This window comes from Dermacentor andersoni, chromosome 4, assembly GCF_023375885.2.
Source record: "Dermacentor andersoni chromosome 4, qqDerAnde1_hic_scaffold, whole genome shotgun sequence".
Lineage (NCBI taxonomy): Eukaryota > Metazoa > Arthropoda > Arachnida > Ixodida > Ixodidae > Dermacentor > Dermacentor andersoni.
Window position 1 is genome coordinate 60,221,260 of NC_092817.1, and position 13,367 is coordinate 60,234,626.

General features: G+C 46.1%; 2 protein-coding genes across 4 annotated transcripts in view; one reads left to right on the forward strand and one right to left on the reverse strand.

The window, feature by feature from the left end:
• LOC126536169 (monocarboxylate transporter 12-like) overlaps positions 1 to 11,316 on the reverse strand; it is a 44,674-nt gene extending 33,358 nt beyond the window's left edge. The window contains exon 1 of the mRNA XM_055073839.1: positions 11,229 to 11,316. The gene's annotated coding sequence lies outside the window, so the exon portion shown is untranslated. The remainder of the gene's footprint in view (positions 1 to 11,228) is intronic.
• A 34-nt stretch (positions 11,317 to 11,350) lies between these two features.
• Positions 11,351 to 13,367, forward strand: part of Tmem131 (Transmembrane protein 131) — a 111,449-nt gene continuing 109,432 nt past the window's right edge. For all 3 annotated transcript variants that reach the window (XM_055073835.2, XM_050183054.2, XM_072287843.1), the window contains exon 1: positions 11,351 to 11,504. In XM_055073835.2, the coding sequence (XP_054929810.1) occupies positions 11,384 to 11,504 (121 nt within the window). In that variant the 5' untranslated portion in view covers positions 11,351 to 11,383. The remainder of the gene's footprint in view (positions 11,505 to 13,367) is intronic.

The following is a 13,367-nucleotide window of genomic DNA, read 5'->3' on the forward strand; positions in this document are numbered from 1 at the left end:
CCATCCGACGTAAAGGGGGAAAGTTCTACGCTGACGGGCACGCTCACCGCGTGAAAGAAGTCGCCGGTGTGACCGTGCTGGCGAAGTGTCCCTCCCAGCAAGGCAAACACAACTACAGCCTATCTCTGGACGTCAGTACACTCAACTATCACATTATGCTTTGATCAAGCAGCTCAACTGAGTGTGCAAGCATGGCTGAGCTTATTAAGCATTAGGCGCAGGTGTTCTTGGCCAACCATTTAAGTTACCGTAGACAGAACGTGTTCTTCCGTGGTGCTGTTTTGACACGCTTGCAAAACCTCTTTGGTCAGCTACGGATGACAGGCGCCATACCTTTCCGAATTATTAAAAGGCTCGTTTAAACAACTTGCACAAAAAGTTGTGTTATACTGCTACGTTCTGCCAAGCAATCGCAGTACTTAGTTTACAGCTTCCGAGGCACCTGCACAACCTTGAGCCGCTCCGGCCGCCAAGACTCGGGTGACCGTATACGGCAACCTGAACCCAAGCAGAGCCGCACAGCGTGAAGTGCTCAGCGACTCGCGCAAGCCAGAACACCTGCAGCCACCACGCAGTACGCTTCGTACAGCAAAATAAATAGCTCTAAAGATAAGGAGAAATGAAAGAATATGTAAGTCGGATTCCCGGCAAGACTCTTTCTCGACCGAAAACTTCCGTCTACTGACTACAATAATTTCTAGTGCGATCCTCCGGGAAGGAAGCGCGAGCATGAAACCACGGCCGACCAGTAGAGTCGGAGAGCAGGCAGTCCTGCGCGTCCGTTACCGTCTGACGCAGCGATACCGCCGTCCGCACGTTTTCTTTCCTGGGCAGTTTTCGATGTCTTGCACATTACATCCATTGCAAAACAGCGGCATGAGAACGTTTACCTGCAGGACGGTGGCGCACGTGGTTCAGAAGTTTCGAATCACACGCGGTCATAATAACAACACGTGCGCCAGCTGGATTCTACGCCGTCGACTGAAGTTTGATCAGTGTCAGAGTTGTGCTTTCGACGCTACAGGTGGCGCGGCCGTCGCCGGGAAACATGGGGAAACTCCACTGTCAAAAAAGAGTCTGCGATAACGTTAACACCACAGCTGTTACAAAAGCAGCGTTATAAGCGCCGCGCGCTCGATGATGAGGCGACGCTCAGGAAACAGCAGTGCGGATCCCGACTGCATACGTGATCTGGCGTCGAGCATCGCACGGATACGCTGTTTACTACGACTCGCTTCCCTGCGCCTAAAGCCAACGAGTTCGGTAGTCAGCTCTTCAGAGTCAACACTGCAAGGTCCCGTACAGGCATTTGACCGAACGCTGTCATTTGCTTCCCTTTCCCTCATCTGCTCATCCCATATCTGAATTATCTTTCTTAATCGTGCAGGGTAATCAACCAGAACCACCCCCATTCAACCTCCCTTCCTTTCTATACAACCACCCTATATCTCCCTCTCGAATCCCCTAACCACTTAGCCACATGCCGAAACGCCAGCTCGGTCCGTCAACAAAGCGTTTATTCATTCCTGTTGGTGTACAGGCTATTCGGCACGTACACAGCTACGTACGTGCGCGCGGGTGCGTTTCTCTCTCCAAGTGCGCATACGTGCTCTATATATTTCGCCATGTGTTTTCCTATCCATAGTTTTCATAACATCCACACCCTTCTTTCGTTTCTCGTCTCTGGTTGTATTTTTGTGTGTGTTTAGTCTAGCGCCGCAAGTGACTCGCGCCCGAAAGATCATGGCTCACACAATATGGCGAGGACGTGATACGTGCAGCGGTAAGCGTATACATGTACACGCCCCAACAGCGCATGCCGCGTCACGTGGAGGTCAAGGTCAATCTCGATGTACTAGTCATCGCTAAGGCAGTGTGTACACCACGTGTGTGCGCATCGTTCGGCAGAAACAGGTCGCCATGTAGAGGAGCGGTCCATTTGCGCACGCACGTCGCGTGCGCACAAGGTGTACACGCTAAAGGTGCACCGAACTAGTGAGACTATAATACCGAGTCGCTGGCTATGGCGTTACGCTGCCGAGCACGAGGTCGCGGGTTCGATCCCGGCCGCTGCCGCCGCATTCCAAATAAAAGCACAACGCAAAAAAAAAAAAAAAATCGGCATACCGTGCATTGGGTGCACGTTAAAGAACAACATCATACCGGAATCCCTCACTGCGGTGTGCTTCATAATCTGATCGTGGTTCTCGCACGTTAAACACAGGAATTTAATCTGGAAACGAACAAAATACAGGCCCTGCTATACGCAGCCTGTAGTAACATACACAAAGTAGCGCTCTGTTGGTGTGAGTGCGGAGCCGCAATTTTGATGACTTGATCGCACGTGTGGGCTGCAAGCTCACTCGTTCCAAGTGACTGCGCTGATTACATATACGCCGCGATTTAACGAGGCAACGAAAACAGACCCGATGATTATGTGGTTAAACCGGCGAGCCAGCCGGTTTAATAGTTGCGCCATTTAAGCGCACTTAATAAATTATAAGAAGTAACTTTTCTGCTACTAGAAAGCGTCAGTTCTCCAGTAATGAACGTATTTTGCTTCATATGCAAAGGAAATGCTACAAGCGCAAATCTGGGCGCCAAGGCTATATACCGCTTGAGATGTGCGATGACACAACATGCGATTGCACGGTATTACGACTATATAGAGATTCTTCTGCAGCTCAGGCAGCCCCAGAAAATTACGACGGATGCGAACAGCTTATGTAGACCTACGCAGAAGTAGACAATAGGTAAATAAATTTTGCGGTTCCCTTCGACATACGAGTTTTGAGTAAGCGAGAAATAACGGTAAATAAAGCGTAAGCAGCAATAATTATCCGATGGGCAAAGTATGCATGCGCGAGCAACGAAAAAATTGCGAACGCGGGGAACGCACGTGGAAACCTCGAGCAAGCCGAAGACGGCTCGAGATGAGAAATAGATCGATAACCTGTGACCGCGGCAAAGAAATCTATGCTCGAAACTGGGAAAGTGCGTAGCAAGCTGCAGCGATTGCGAAAAGGTAAAGGACGCGACACTCCTCCCACTATCTATGCCCGCGTGCGGATAAAAAGCACTCATACTTGAACAAAGACTAAAAGAAAACGATAAAGAAAGGCGCGGAGGCCCGAAACAATTCGTCATACAACTTCCTATATGCAGCAGCAGGTTCTTCGAATTGCTTGCGCAGCAAGTATACCAGCGAGAAAACATTTTGTTCTGTGCATAGATTTGTTCATCTGTGTATGTTGCAAATGTCATTTAATCCACGCGCGCATATGCTCCGCGGAAGTCCGCGCGTGTGACTGTGAGTCACGTTGTCCCCTCGCCGCAGCTTCTTGTTCGCGTCAGACCGGGGCTTATTTCTCGCCTCCGTAAATTGTGGTTTCAGCTTGCTACGCTCGTCGTTCCTCACTCCTGGGACAGCGCTGCGCCACAGAACACCTGCGGCATTTCTGTATTTTCATCCGCGAAGCTGTCGCTGATCCTGATCAAACCTGCACTTTCATTTTTTTAACCATGAAATGCTTTTAGCTCCCGTTGTCGGCGACATTCAAGCGGCCTTGAGCCAAAAGCCAGAGCCGCTGTCCGGGAACTCAAACGAGAACATCCAAGTAAGTTGCGAGAACAAAACGAGATCATCCGGCCGGCCAGTCAAAACTTAGGAAAATGCGGTCTCTGGCCCCCAAACCTTTCTACAGGACCGCATTACATACGCTATAGTTACAGCACAAACAAGTTACAAAAATATTGCTTCTGAGTTGTTCTTAATGTTTGTTCACGATATCACTACTCAAGCTGCAATCTCTAGTACGCTGAAGTTTTGATTGTCATTTCCAACAGCAACGTTCAAAAGGCAGATACAGGGCACCATACAAGTCATCATCTTTTACCACTGAGACAGCGTTGTCTGTGCTCTTTTGAACGCCAGCGGTCTGTGAGTTCCGCGGCGCGGGTTTTGCGTCGCCTCGAGAGATGGCGCCATGCAGCGCTTTTCTTCAAACTGGGCAGCGTTCATACGGACTAGTGCACAGTATGGCGTGGTAAATTTACAACATTTATTAGGGATAGAAACATATCCGCACTTGCATGCAGAGGTCACACACACACACACACACACACACACACACACACACACACATATATATATATATATATATATATATATATATATATATATATATATATATATATATATATATATATATATATATATATATATATATATATATATATATATATATATATATAGTCCTCTGGAACATTATGCTTTAGTGTGGCCTCCTCCAGCATCCTGTGCCTAATATGCTGAGGACCAGGCCACAGCCACTAAAGGTGGTGAGTAACCGCCATAAATACAGTAACCGGGCACTTAGCACACGTTACAGACTCTCAGGCCCAGGTGAGAGCAGGTGTCAGGGCCACCCCAGCCAAAATATTCCGAAGACAAACTTCCCCCGCCCGTGGAGAACGGACTTCTGAGCTTGGAGGAAAGCTCAGAAGGAAGGGAGAATGGTGCGGTGTCAGATAAAGATGGCAAGTGAGCCATTTGGTCGGCCAGGTTGTCAGAGTCCCCACTGTGTCCCTGGATCCAACGCACTGCAATATTGGGTGCAACGAGTGGACCTGTTGCGGAGGCACTGGGAGGATAGTGAAGTGGGGAGGCGATCCCGAAGATCGTGCTCGATAAGACCAACCGCAACGAATTTTTTTGGCGGGCGTAGCTTCAGGTAGTGCAGAATAGAGCAGCCTCCGAGTAAGATTTTACGTTTGAAATTACGAGTGGGTGCGTCACGAGAACCTAGCAAAAAAAAAAACATTTTTTATATAAGAAAACTGGCCAAGACGCCGCCATCGTACCGCTTGCCAGAAATGACGCGTAATCCTGCACGTTGAGAACTAACGCGGCTCATCGACATGACCTCCGAGATCGCGAGGCGCCCGCGCCGTGCTGCAGATCTCGGAGGAGGATACTGGGATTTGCGTCACATCCGCTACCCAGCAGTTGCGCGCGTCATCCGCTTAGGTGCTATTTAAAGGCAGATAATAAGCAAATTATACAATTACAGACCCTGCAGCTTTGCCAAGACTGCTTTAAAAGTATACCCTACTTGTTCAAAACCAACTGAGGAAAAGCGAAATTTCGTTGCAGCTTACCTTTAGCTTAAAAAAATAAAAATGCCTGGAATACTCGTAGGTGTGCCGTCTCGTTAGGGTCTAGTCTCGTTGTCGGAACGCTGTTTCAATTGGTAATGTGAACAACACAACATGCTGCTCGCTATACCTATGTTAACTATGCCCTTTCCGCTGCTAAGCACGCAGCGACAAAAGCATGACACGCAGCGACAAAAACATGACACGAAACATAAAACAAACAGCGCTGCGCGATCACTTCCTTGCACTCTATTTTTACTTTCCGACTGGAATATATATATATATATATATATATATATATATATATATATATATATATATATATATATATATATATATATATATAAAGAAAGAACGGGATTACGCTCATACACGTACTGAAGCGGCAGTCCTCCGTATTTACAGAACTCATCAGGCAAAACGCGTCCAAATTTACTGCGTACAGCATAAGCGATTCGAGGCATGTGTCCTTGTTTAACCTCGCATGAAAATAAAACAGGCTCACAATTTGCCCGGCGGGCACGCACTATATATACACACACAGCTAAACGCGTGTCTTACCACCGTTGGCTTTCGTAACAGGCGCAGAAACCGGTTCGAGTGCGGATTCACTCGTACGACGCGTTTCAGCGACGACCGTTTCCAGTTATTAAACATACGTACGGCATTGGAGGGAAAAGTGCACATTCTGCTGGACAGAAATGCGTACAGCAGCCACCACTCCTTTCGTCACCACTCAGAAAGCTTACCACTCAAAACTAAGTGGTCTTCTATGTCGGTTATTATTTATTTATTTATTTATTTATTTATTTATTTATAGTGCTAAGAAGAACCATTAAGATAAACTGGCGGGTGGCACTTTTTAAAAACGATATGTCTCACTATCACCCTGGACAAATTTTTCATGAGGCAAGAAATGCTGGAAGATTGTTCAACTGAGATAACGAAGACGACGCATCCTGCACTCTCCGCCGCCATCACCCCCGGCCAAATTGCTCTCCCCTTGAAATATGTGACCCCACTTATGAACTGCACTGGTTCCTGCATCTTGTACAGGGAGCATACAGTACCCGAAAACGAAATACGGGTCGCGGTGTTGCACAAGAATTCCACGTGGAGTCATGCATTTTAACAGGGTCCGCTCTTGGTTGGCCTGTTAATCGCTCATTAGTGAGTAATTATTAAATAGCATTCTATAACAACAAAGAAGGAGAAAATTTCCCAACTGACATCTTTTGGGAACTTTCCTTCAGAAAAATAAAAGGAAAGACGCCGAAATATACGCGATGTAACGCACAACACATTGCGTCGTAATGAATTTCGATGTTTGTTTTCTTTAGCTTCAGAAGAAAACTTTCGGTAAAGAAAGCGCACAGACATCAATTAGCTGCATGCACAGATTTGATTATATTTAGCATGGTATGTCGATATTTGTCTCGAAAATGTCCAGCGAGTTGTCGGGACGTTACTACGACGACGACGCGAAATGCAGCTGCAAAGACTGTACAGTGAAATCTCAATTTAATAAAATCAAATTTTGCGAATGTTTCAGTTTCGCTTGATTATTATTCGCTATGATTCGCTTTTCGCATGATTACTAATATAAATAAATAAATAAACAAATAAATAAATGAATAAGTTATTGCATTGGGTAATATTTAAATAAAACAAGAATATGTATCGACACTAACGGTGGACGCCCCCTCGAATCAAGCTGCAACAAGGTCAGCATATGACTGAGGTGTACACAAGTTTGTTTCATAACCCCAAATGAGACATTGACAATTGCACACGGTGATGTGGAATCAATATTCACCACGCGTGCCAGAATGTTCAATGAAGCGTTGAAGTGCTTTCGTTGCTTTATCATGCACCACTTTTGGTGGCCATAGGCCTATAGGGCAAGTAAAAGAGGACGATGTGAGTCAGGTCTTTCGGTTCCTCGATACATATCCATAGAGGCTCGCCAATTGGGAACCTCGGGGCACTTAAGAAACGTCTCTCCCGACTTAACAAAGTTCGAGAGGGTGGCACGCGGGGTTGTGCGGAATTTTTGGGCGAAATATCGGTGTGCCGGGTTCCAGTTCAGGCAGCGTTGTTTCAGGGGAACGGACGCCGCGGGCCTGCTAAAAGCATCTACGCGCTCCAATGAAGGAGCACAAAAAGCGATTGATCGGCTCGCTGTCTGCGAAAGTGCACACGTAGGCAAAAATTACGTTTTCGCTCTATAATTAATGTAACGCTATTCGCACGAGTGTTTTAAGTGTTTCTTTTTTCTTTTTCACCAAGCTATCGATTTAAAGTGATAATTATAGGGTCCCATCGATTTCGTTAAATACGTTTAACTGAATAACAGGTAGCGCTGCAAATTTAGTGAGGGATCATTCGGCAGTTCGCCGCTTTTTTGTTTATTCTTATTTCACGCCTACCTCTGCATACTTCGGTGTACTGATTAAATTTCAGAATATTTCCTTTCTATTTCTGTCCGACGAATTGTCATTCCTTATAGCGCACATTCCTTATTTCTTCTCAATGTGTTTCCTTCTTTTCCTTTTTTTTTCTTCTTCTGCAAAGGAACAATTAGGAGTAGATTGAGAAGGGCTACCGGTGGCATACACGCCTAACACGTGCAAGAGCTAAACACGGAAACTTCGGCGTCACGAAATAACTCGGGTTCATTACATCCTGTTTGCGACAAGCTAAGCGCCACGCATGCATGGCGTGCTGGCTTCAGAAACACGGGACTTCCGGGAAGTTTCGCAAGTGGTGCGATCAGTAAGAGGATCGTCAGCGGCAAATCGAAAATCCGCGACCGCTAAGCTGACTAAGCGTTGCCCTGCGTGTGACAACCAGCGACGAAGTAATCGTCGCCGAAACTGCCCCGATAAAGCGTGACCGCGGAAGCGGCTTTAAGGCCCGATGCAGCTTCGCCGCTTTGGCCGCGATCATATTGTTCAGTACATCTCAAGAAGCACTTTGGCTGTGCGCTAATGTCCGCCGTTTTGCCTGCGCTGGCGTTCTACCTGCACTTAATGGCGCCCCCCGGAGACGACGTTATCTTTACGATCCGGTAATATAACTAGCCTTCTACCCGGCCGACAGCCGCGGAGACCGTATACATCTTTCAAGCACGAGTACAATCCGCGTGCCTAATCCCAAGTGTAATATACGGTACAGCCCCACTGATTTGGCTTGCCACAGGACCGAAAGGGGGAAATCGAACGTAACAAGCGGGAAAATGTAAGAGCCAGGAAACCAGAAAAAGAATGACAGAAGACGCAGTGCGTTATTTTTTCTCTCCCGACTTGAATATCGTTGGCTCCGCCGAACTTTGTCCTAGAAAGCTCAAAAGATATCGGATTGACGTTATCGCACATATTATCACCGAGGCGCGTTATCATCGGACGATGGTCATGCAGCCACGCACTTCCAGTTGTGTATATATATATATATATATATATATATATATATATATATATATATATATATATATATATATATATATATATATATACGGACGGCGACGGTAATGGACGATGATAATTACTGACAATGACGGTGATAATTGATTGATCGATAATTGTGACGATCGGTGATGACGAAGATAATTTAATTTCGTGGGTAACAGGTGAATATTATAGCACACTCTATAGCTGCGGTGATCACGACACGCCGTGCTGCTGCAAGAAATACATGCGCGCGAACCAAATTCTCATTCCAAACAAAATTCTCAATTCCAAACATATAGAAATATAAACTTTACGTGAAGTTCGTTTGGTAATAAAATGAGGCTTATTTATATTATCCGATACACACATGTAATACCGTTTGCATCTGGACGCACGGTCAACTTAGGTGCTCCTAAATGAAAAACAACTGCTCGCACTGTAAAGTTATCTGGCTCACCATGACAATTACGCTAATGAAACAAGAAAAAAAAAAACACGTAAGCAATATCAAGATGAGCGCTGGATTTGTTGTGTGCAGCAATCCTGCAGTAATTAAAATCATTCGGAACTACCCTCAATTAGATCAATTTTTCTCCCACGAGACTCCAAAGGGTTGTAATCAAACAGAAAAGAGTATTCGACAATTCTGAATAGCACATGAATTCTATAATCGAAAAACAAGGTCTTCGATTTGTATTCGAAATTAGCAGCCATATATATATTTTTTTATTTCCTTATTTCAGCCAGGCCTCCAGGTAAGCGGTTCGAACTTTGATTCCATACAGTTTACTGGGATGTTATTTTGCTTCCTCCTTCTATAGTTGAGGTAAGCACCACTTCTCCTTCGTCTTCTTGAGGAAAAGTTAGACGCGGGAGTGCGGTTATGAGACTTACATAAAATGCTGACGTTTTAATATTCCTTCCTACGTATACGCGCTAACGGGAGCTCCGATCTCCCCCTACCGACAGCTTCCAATTGTCACACACCATGTGAAACTTTGGAAAGTAATAACCAAAGCCCGAATGTGTCCTTCCGGACATTCATCTGGCACCCAGAATGCGACGTCATCAAAAATTTAAATTGCGAATGACAATTATGATTCAGGCAAATGGTTAAATGACTGGGTTGTTAGATCGTTGATATCTGTAATCGGTTATTAAAGTAAAACAAGAAAAAAAAAGCGTGATGTTAAGCTGCTGCAAGATTATGTACGACTACGCTTCGTTTCACTATAATCTGACGCTCGAATGGGAGCTGTCAAGCGGAGTGAACTGATACCAGATACTCCAGTGACCCATATATATATATATATATAATGAAGCGTAGTCATACATAATCTTGCAGCAGCATAATTTTGCATGTACTACATATAAAGCACATAGAAGCGGCCCGCCCACGTATAGCTAACCGTAGCGCGCGGTTGGGGGCCGACGTGTCCCAGACGCCGTCGGCGCGCACATAGGACGCATCTCACTCGGCCCCTTGCGAAGGCGGACGCCTAATTGAACACCGCGCCCGCAGGCTAGAAGCCGTCGTCGTGTTCAAGGTCGGAAATTTAGAGCGCGTGCCAATTGGTCCAAGGGAGCGACGAGTCTCGCCGGCGCTAACTCTGTGCATACGCTGTTGCCTGCGACGCCCGCTGAAGAAGCGCTGCACCGAGAAAAGGCGAGAAAAAGAAAAGGATAACAAGAAAACAACCGTATGCGAAAACGAAACTAGTGGTCTGTGTCCACTACAACCGGAAATACAATGTATAATACCACGAAACCGTCCTAAGACGGATATAGTACAGTGCGTTGGAGATGGAGAGAAAAAGAAATAGTACATTTACCAACTCTCAGAGTCCAAATCGACCCGTCCTTATAACTTTCGACGACTACACCGGCACGTGCAGCAATTGGTCGCGCGTGACATCACAGAAATTTTCACCTACGTGTCACGCTTCACTGCGAGGCAGTAGTGCGCTGCGAGCAGGCCAGTTAACAGGAAACTTTTTGCTAGAGAGCAAACAAGACTTGCGTACAGCGTGGCATAAGAGCCACGGGAAGAGTGGACGGAACGACCTATATTTCGCAGCTGCACGGCCAATTATTGATGCATTTTCTTCTCGTCTCCTACAGCTTTTAATAAAATGGAGCTGGGAGCGCGAAAATATTCGAAAACTGATGCCAGAACGCGCAAAATGCATTCATGAATGTTCGCGGCGGGAAACTTCAGCGGAATAAAAATAAGTAGGGGTGAAACTATTTTTGTCTCGTTGACGCCACAAAACGTGAAAAATCGAAACAAATGCGGTTAAAGATAACAAAGGAAGACAACTTAAGCTTGCCTGCACATTACGGCGCTGTAAGTTCATCGTCCTTACATATTTTGTTTCGTTATCGAAAAAGGAGCAACTGTTAGTATTGCAGCTGTTCAGGAGTCAGCGCCGTCCCCCGGCACGAAACCGTTATATCAGCTGACAGCGTGGTTAGACTTTTTCTTGTGCAGACCGAAATACCGCGCGAATATCGGTTGCTAAGGTTGGCACATATGTGATTATTCATCAGATTAGAATTTAAAACTTAATGCACCTGGTTTCATGCGCACTATACTCGCTTCATAAAGCAAGGGTTTCTTACCTTTGTGGCGACAGGTCGGGCTCCGCGTAGCGACCGCACCGTTTCGGACTCTGCGAGCTCCTGAGTACGAAACTGAAAGCAATGCGAAACTGTCCGAAGTGAGCGCTAAAACTGCTTGAAGAGAGCGGCTAGTTCAGTATGTTGCAGAATGCAGAATGGCGCGGTTGAATGTGATACGAAGTTGTGGGAATATGAAGCTCCATAAATTTCTCCTTTTTTTCCATGTCTTGGACATTGTCTACAAAGTTGTGCAGAGTGTTGATGGACACGCGCAAGGCAAGTACATACAAGCGTCACATTTACTTGCGCCACTGGAGCAGCGGGTTTTTGTCACTCGCCTGCGAATCCAAAACTAGGCCTTCTCCACGGAGGTGTGCAGCTGTTCGCGTGATTCCGCGTCTCTAGTGCGCTGGTTGTTAGTGCGGACTGCTAATGGGTACCGACGGACACGCAGACAGCAATTAACGGTACACAAGCGGAGACAAGCGCGGAAGCTTAGATTCGGCAACCGCGTACCCGAAACTGCAGCAAATCGATAGCGCTTCTGCCAGTACTGCGTTTCCATTTTCATGCCTCACGTGCTGACAGATGCCAGCGCTTTCCGAAACCACATTTCACCGGTAACCTTTGTTTACAAACTTCGTGAAGCAGCTGTGCCCTACTTATCTGTTGGCGTATGGTCAGACTACTACATTACAGCTCGCGGAGAAAGTGCAGTGTGGCATCCTGGTCGCCGTGAAAGTATCGACCAAGCAAGCGGCGGTAGCTGGCGCGAAATGGTGCGTGCGTGCGTCTGTCTGTCTGTATGTGTGTATAGCTGAGTATCGGGTTTTCTTTTTTTTTTTTTTTTTTTCCAGCGTGGTAGCACCTCGGTGGTCGCCGAGTGACAAATTTGCCGTGTTTGCGTTTTTGTTTGGTTGTAAATTAGCGGCGCGATCTTGACAATTCCTTGCTCTACTAGGTTGGTGGAGTTTAATTGAAGTGCTGTATGGATCGCGCAGGGCGATTGCGCGCGGAATCGCGAGTTTGTTACTGTGGAATGCGGACGTTTCTGGCCGCACTTTGCTTATATCGGTTTTGATGTTGGATCCTCTACTGCCTGGCGAGTTGCGGCGCGCACTTTCTATATTTTCCGGTTTTAAAGACACGTTGCGTAGCGTCGGCTCGCCGCTGTGCATACGCTGCGGCATGCCACTTCGATTGATGAGCAGCAGCATAGAGCCGTGTTCTCCCTTTCTTTTTCTTTCTCCTGCCGTTGGCAAATTTACCGCACTGATCTTTTTTTTTTTTCCTTCTTCTTTTTTGACGCGCCCGGGGTGATGTCGAAGCGCACCATTTAAGAGAGAAACCCTGCGCGGACGCTTCCGCGTCTCGTGTTCCAAGTGCCGCGGTACTGGTCGTTTGAAACTGTTTATAAACGATGCAGTCTAGGAGGTCACTTACGACTGGAATATAATATTGTCGTCTGTCACCTCCTTCTTATAGACGTGACCTTTCAAAGCACATATATGTGCTAATACAATGACGGTATTTACCGACAACGCCTTTCATCGCGTTCGTGCGATCCTGTATTTTTGTAATAGATTCAGTGGCGTTGCGCTAAGAGCCTGATGTTGTAGTGTTTGCGCTTAATGTTATGGTATGTCGTTCCGATTGCTTACCGTTACCTTGTTACCTTGAAAAACGCGGATACTGCGACTTTAAAAAGTGCGTGGGATTCGCTCTTGAGCACGTAATTTAAACGGCAAGAATGTGAAACCTCAGAGCTTCGAAGTACCTTTCCTTCGCACATTTGTTTGTATTAAGGCCAGCAGTCGACAGTGACATTGAGTTTTTGTTTCATCGGTCTTTGTTTTATTGTTTGGATGTTCTACCTCTAACGTCTATATTACTTTTTTTTCTTCAGGTAACCAAAACGTGAGGTTGCGAGATTTTACATGTCATTCACATTTTGTGTGTGCTTTGTGCTTTGGATTTTTGTTTTATCTGCAGAGTGATCAATGCTGAGTTTACTGTTTTCGTATCAGCGTGCCTTGCGAAAGTCGCCACTCTTGTGAGGTATTGATAAAGAGTAAAAATTTACAGCATAGCAGCTGTGTACATCTACATGGCTATGTCAGTAATTCACGGGCCTTTACA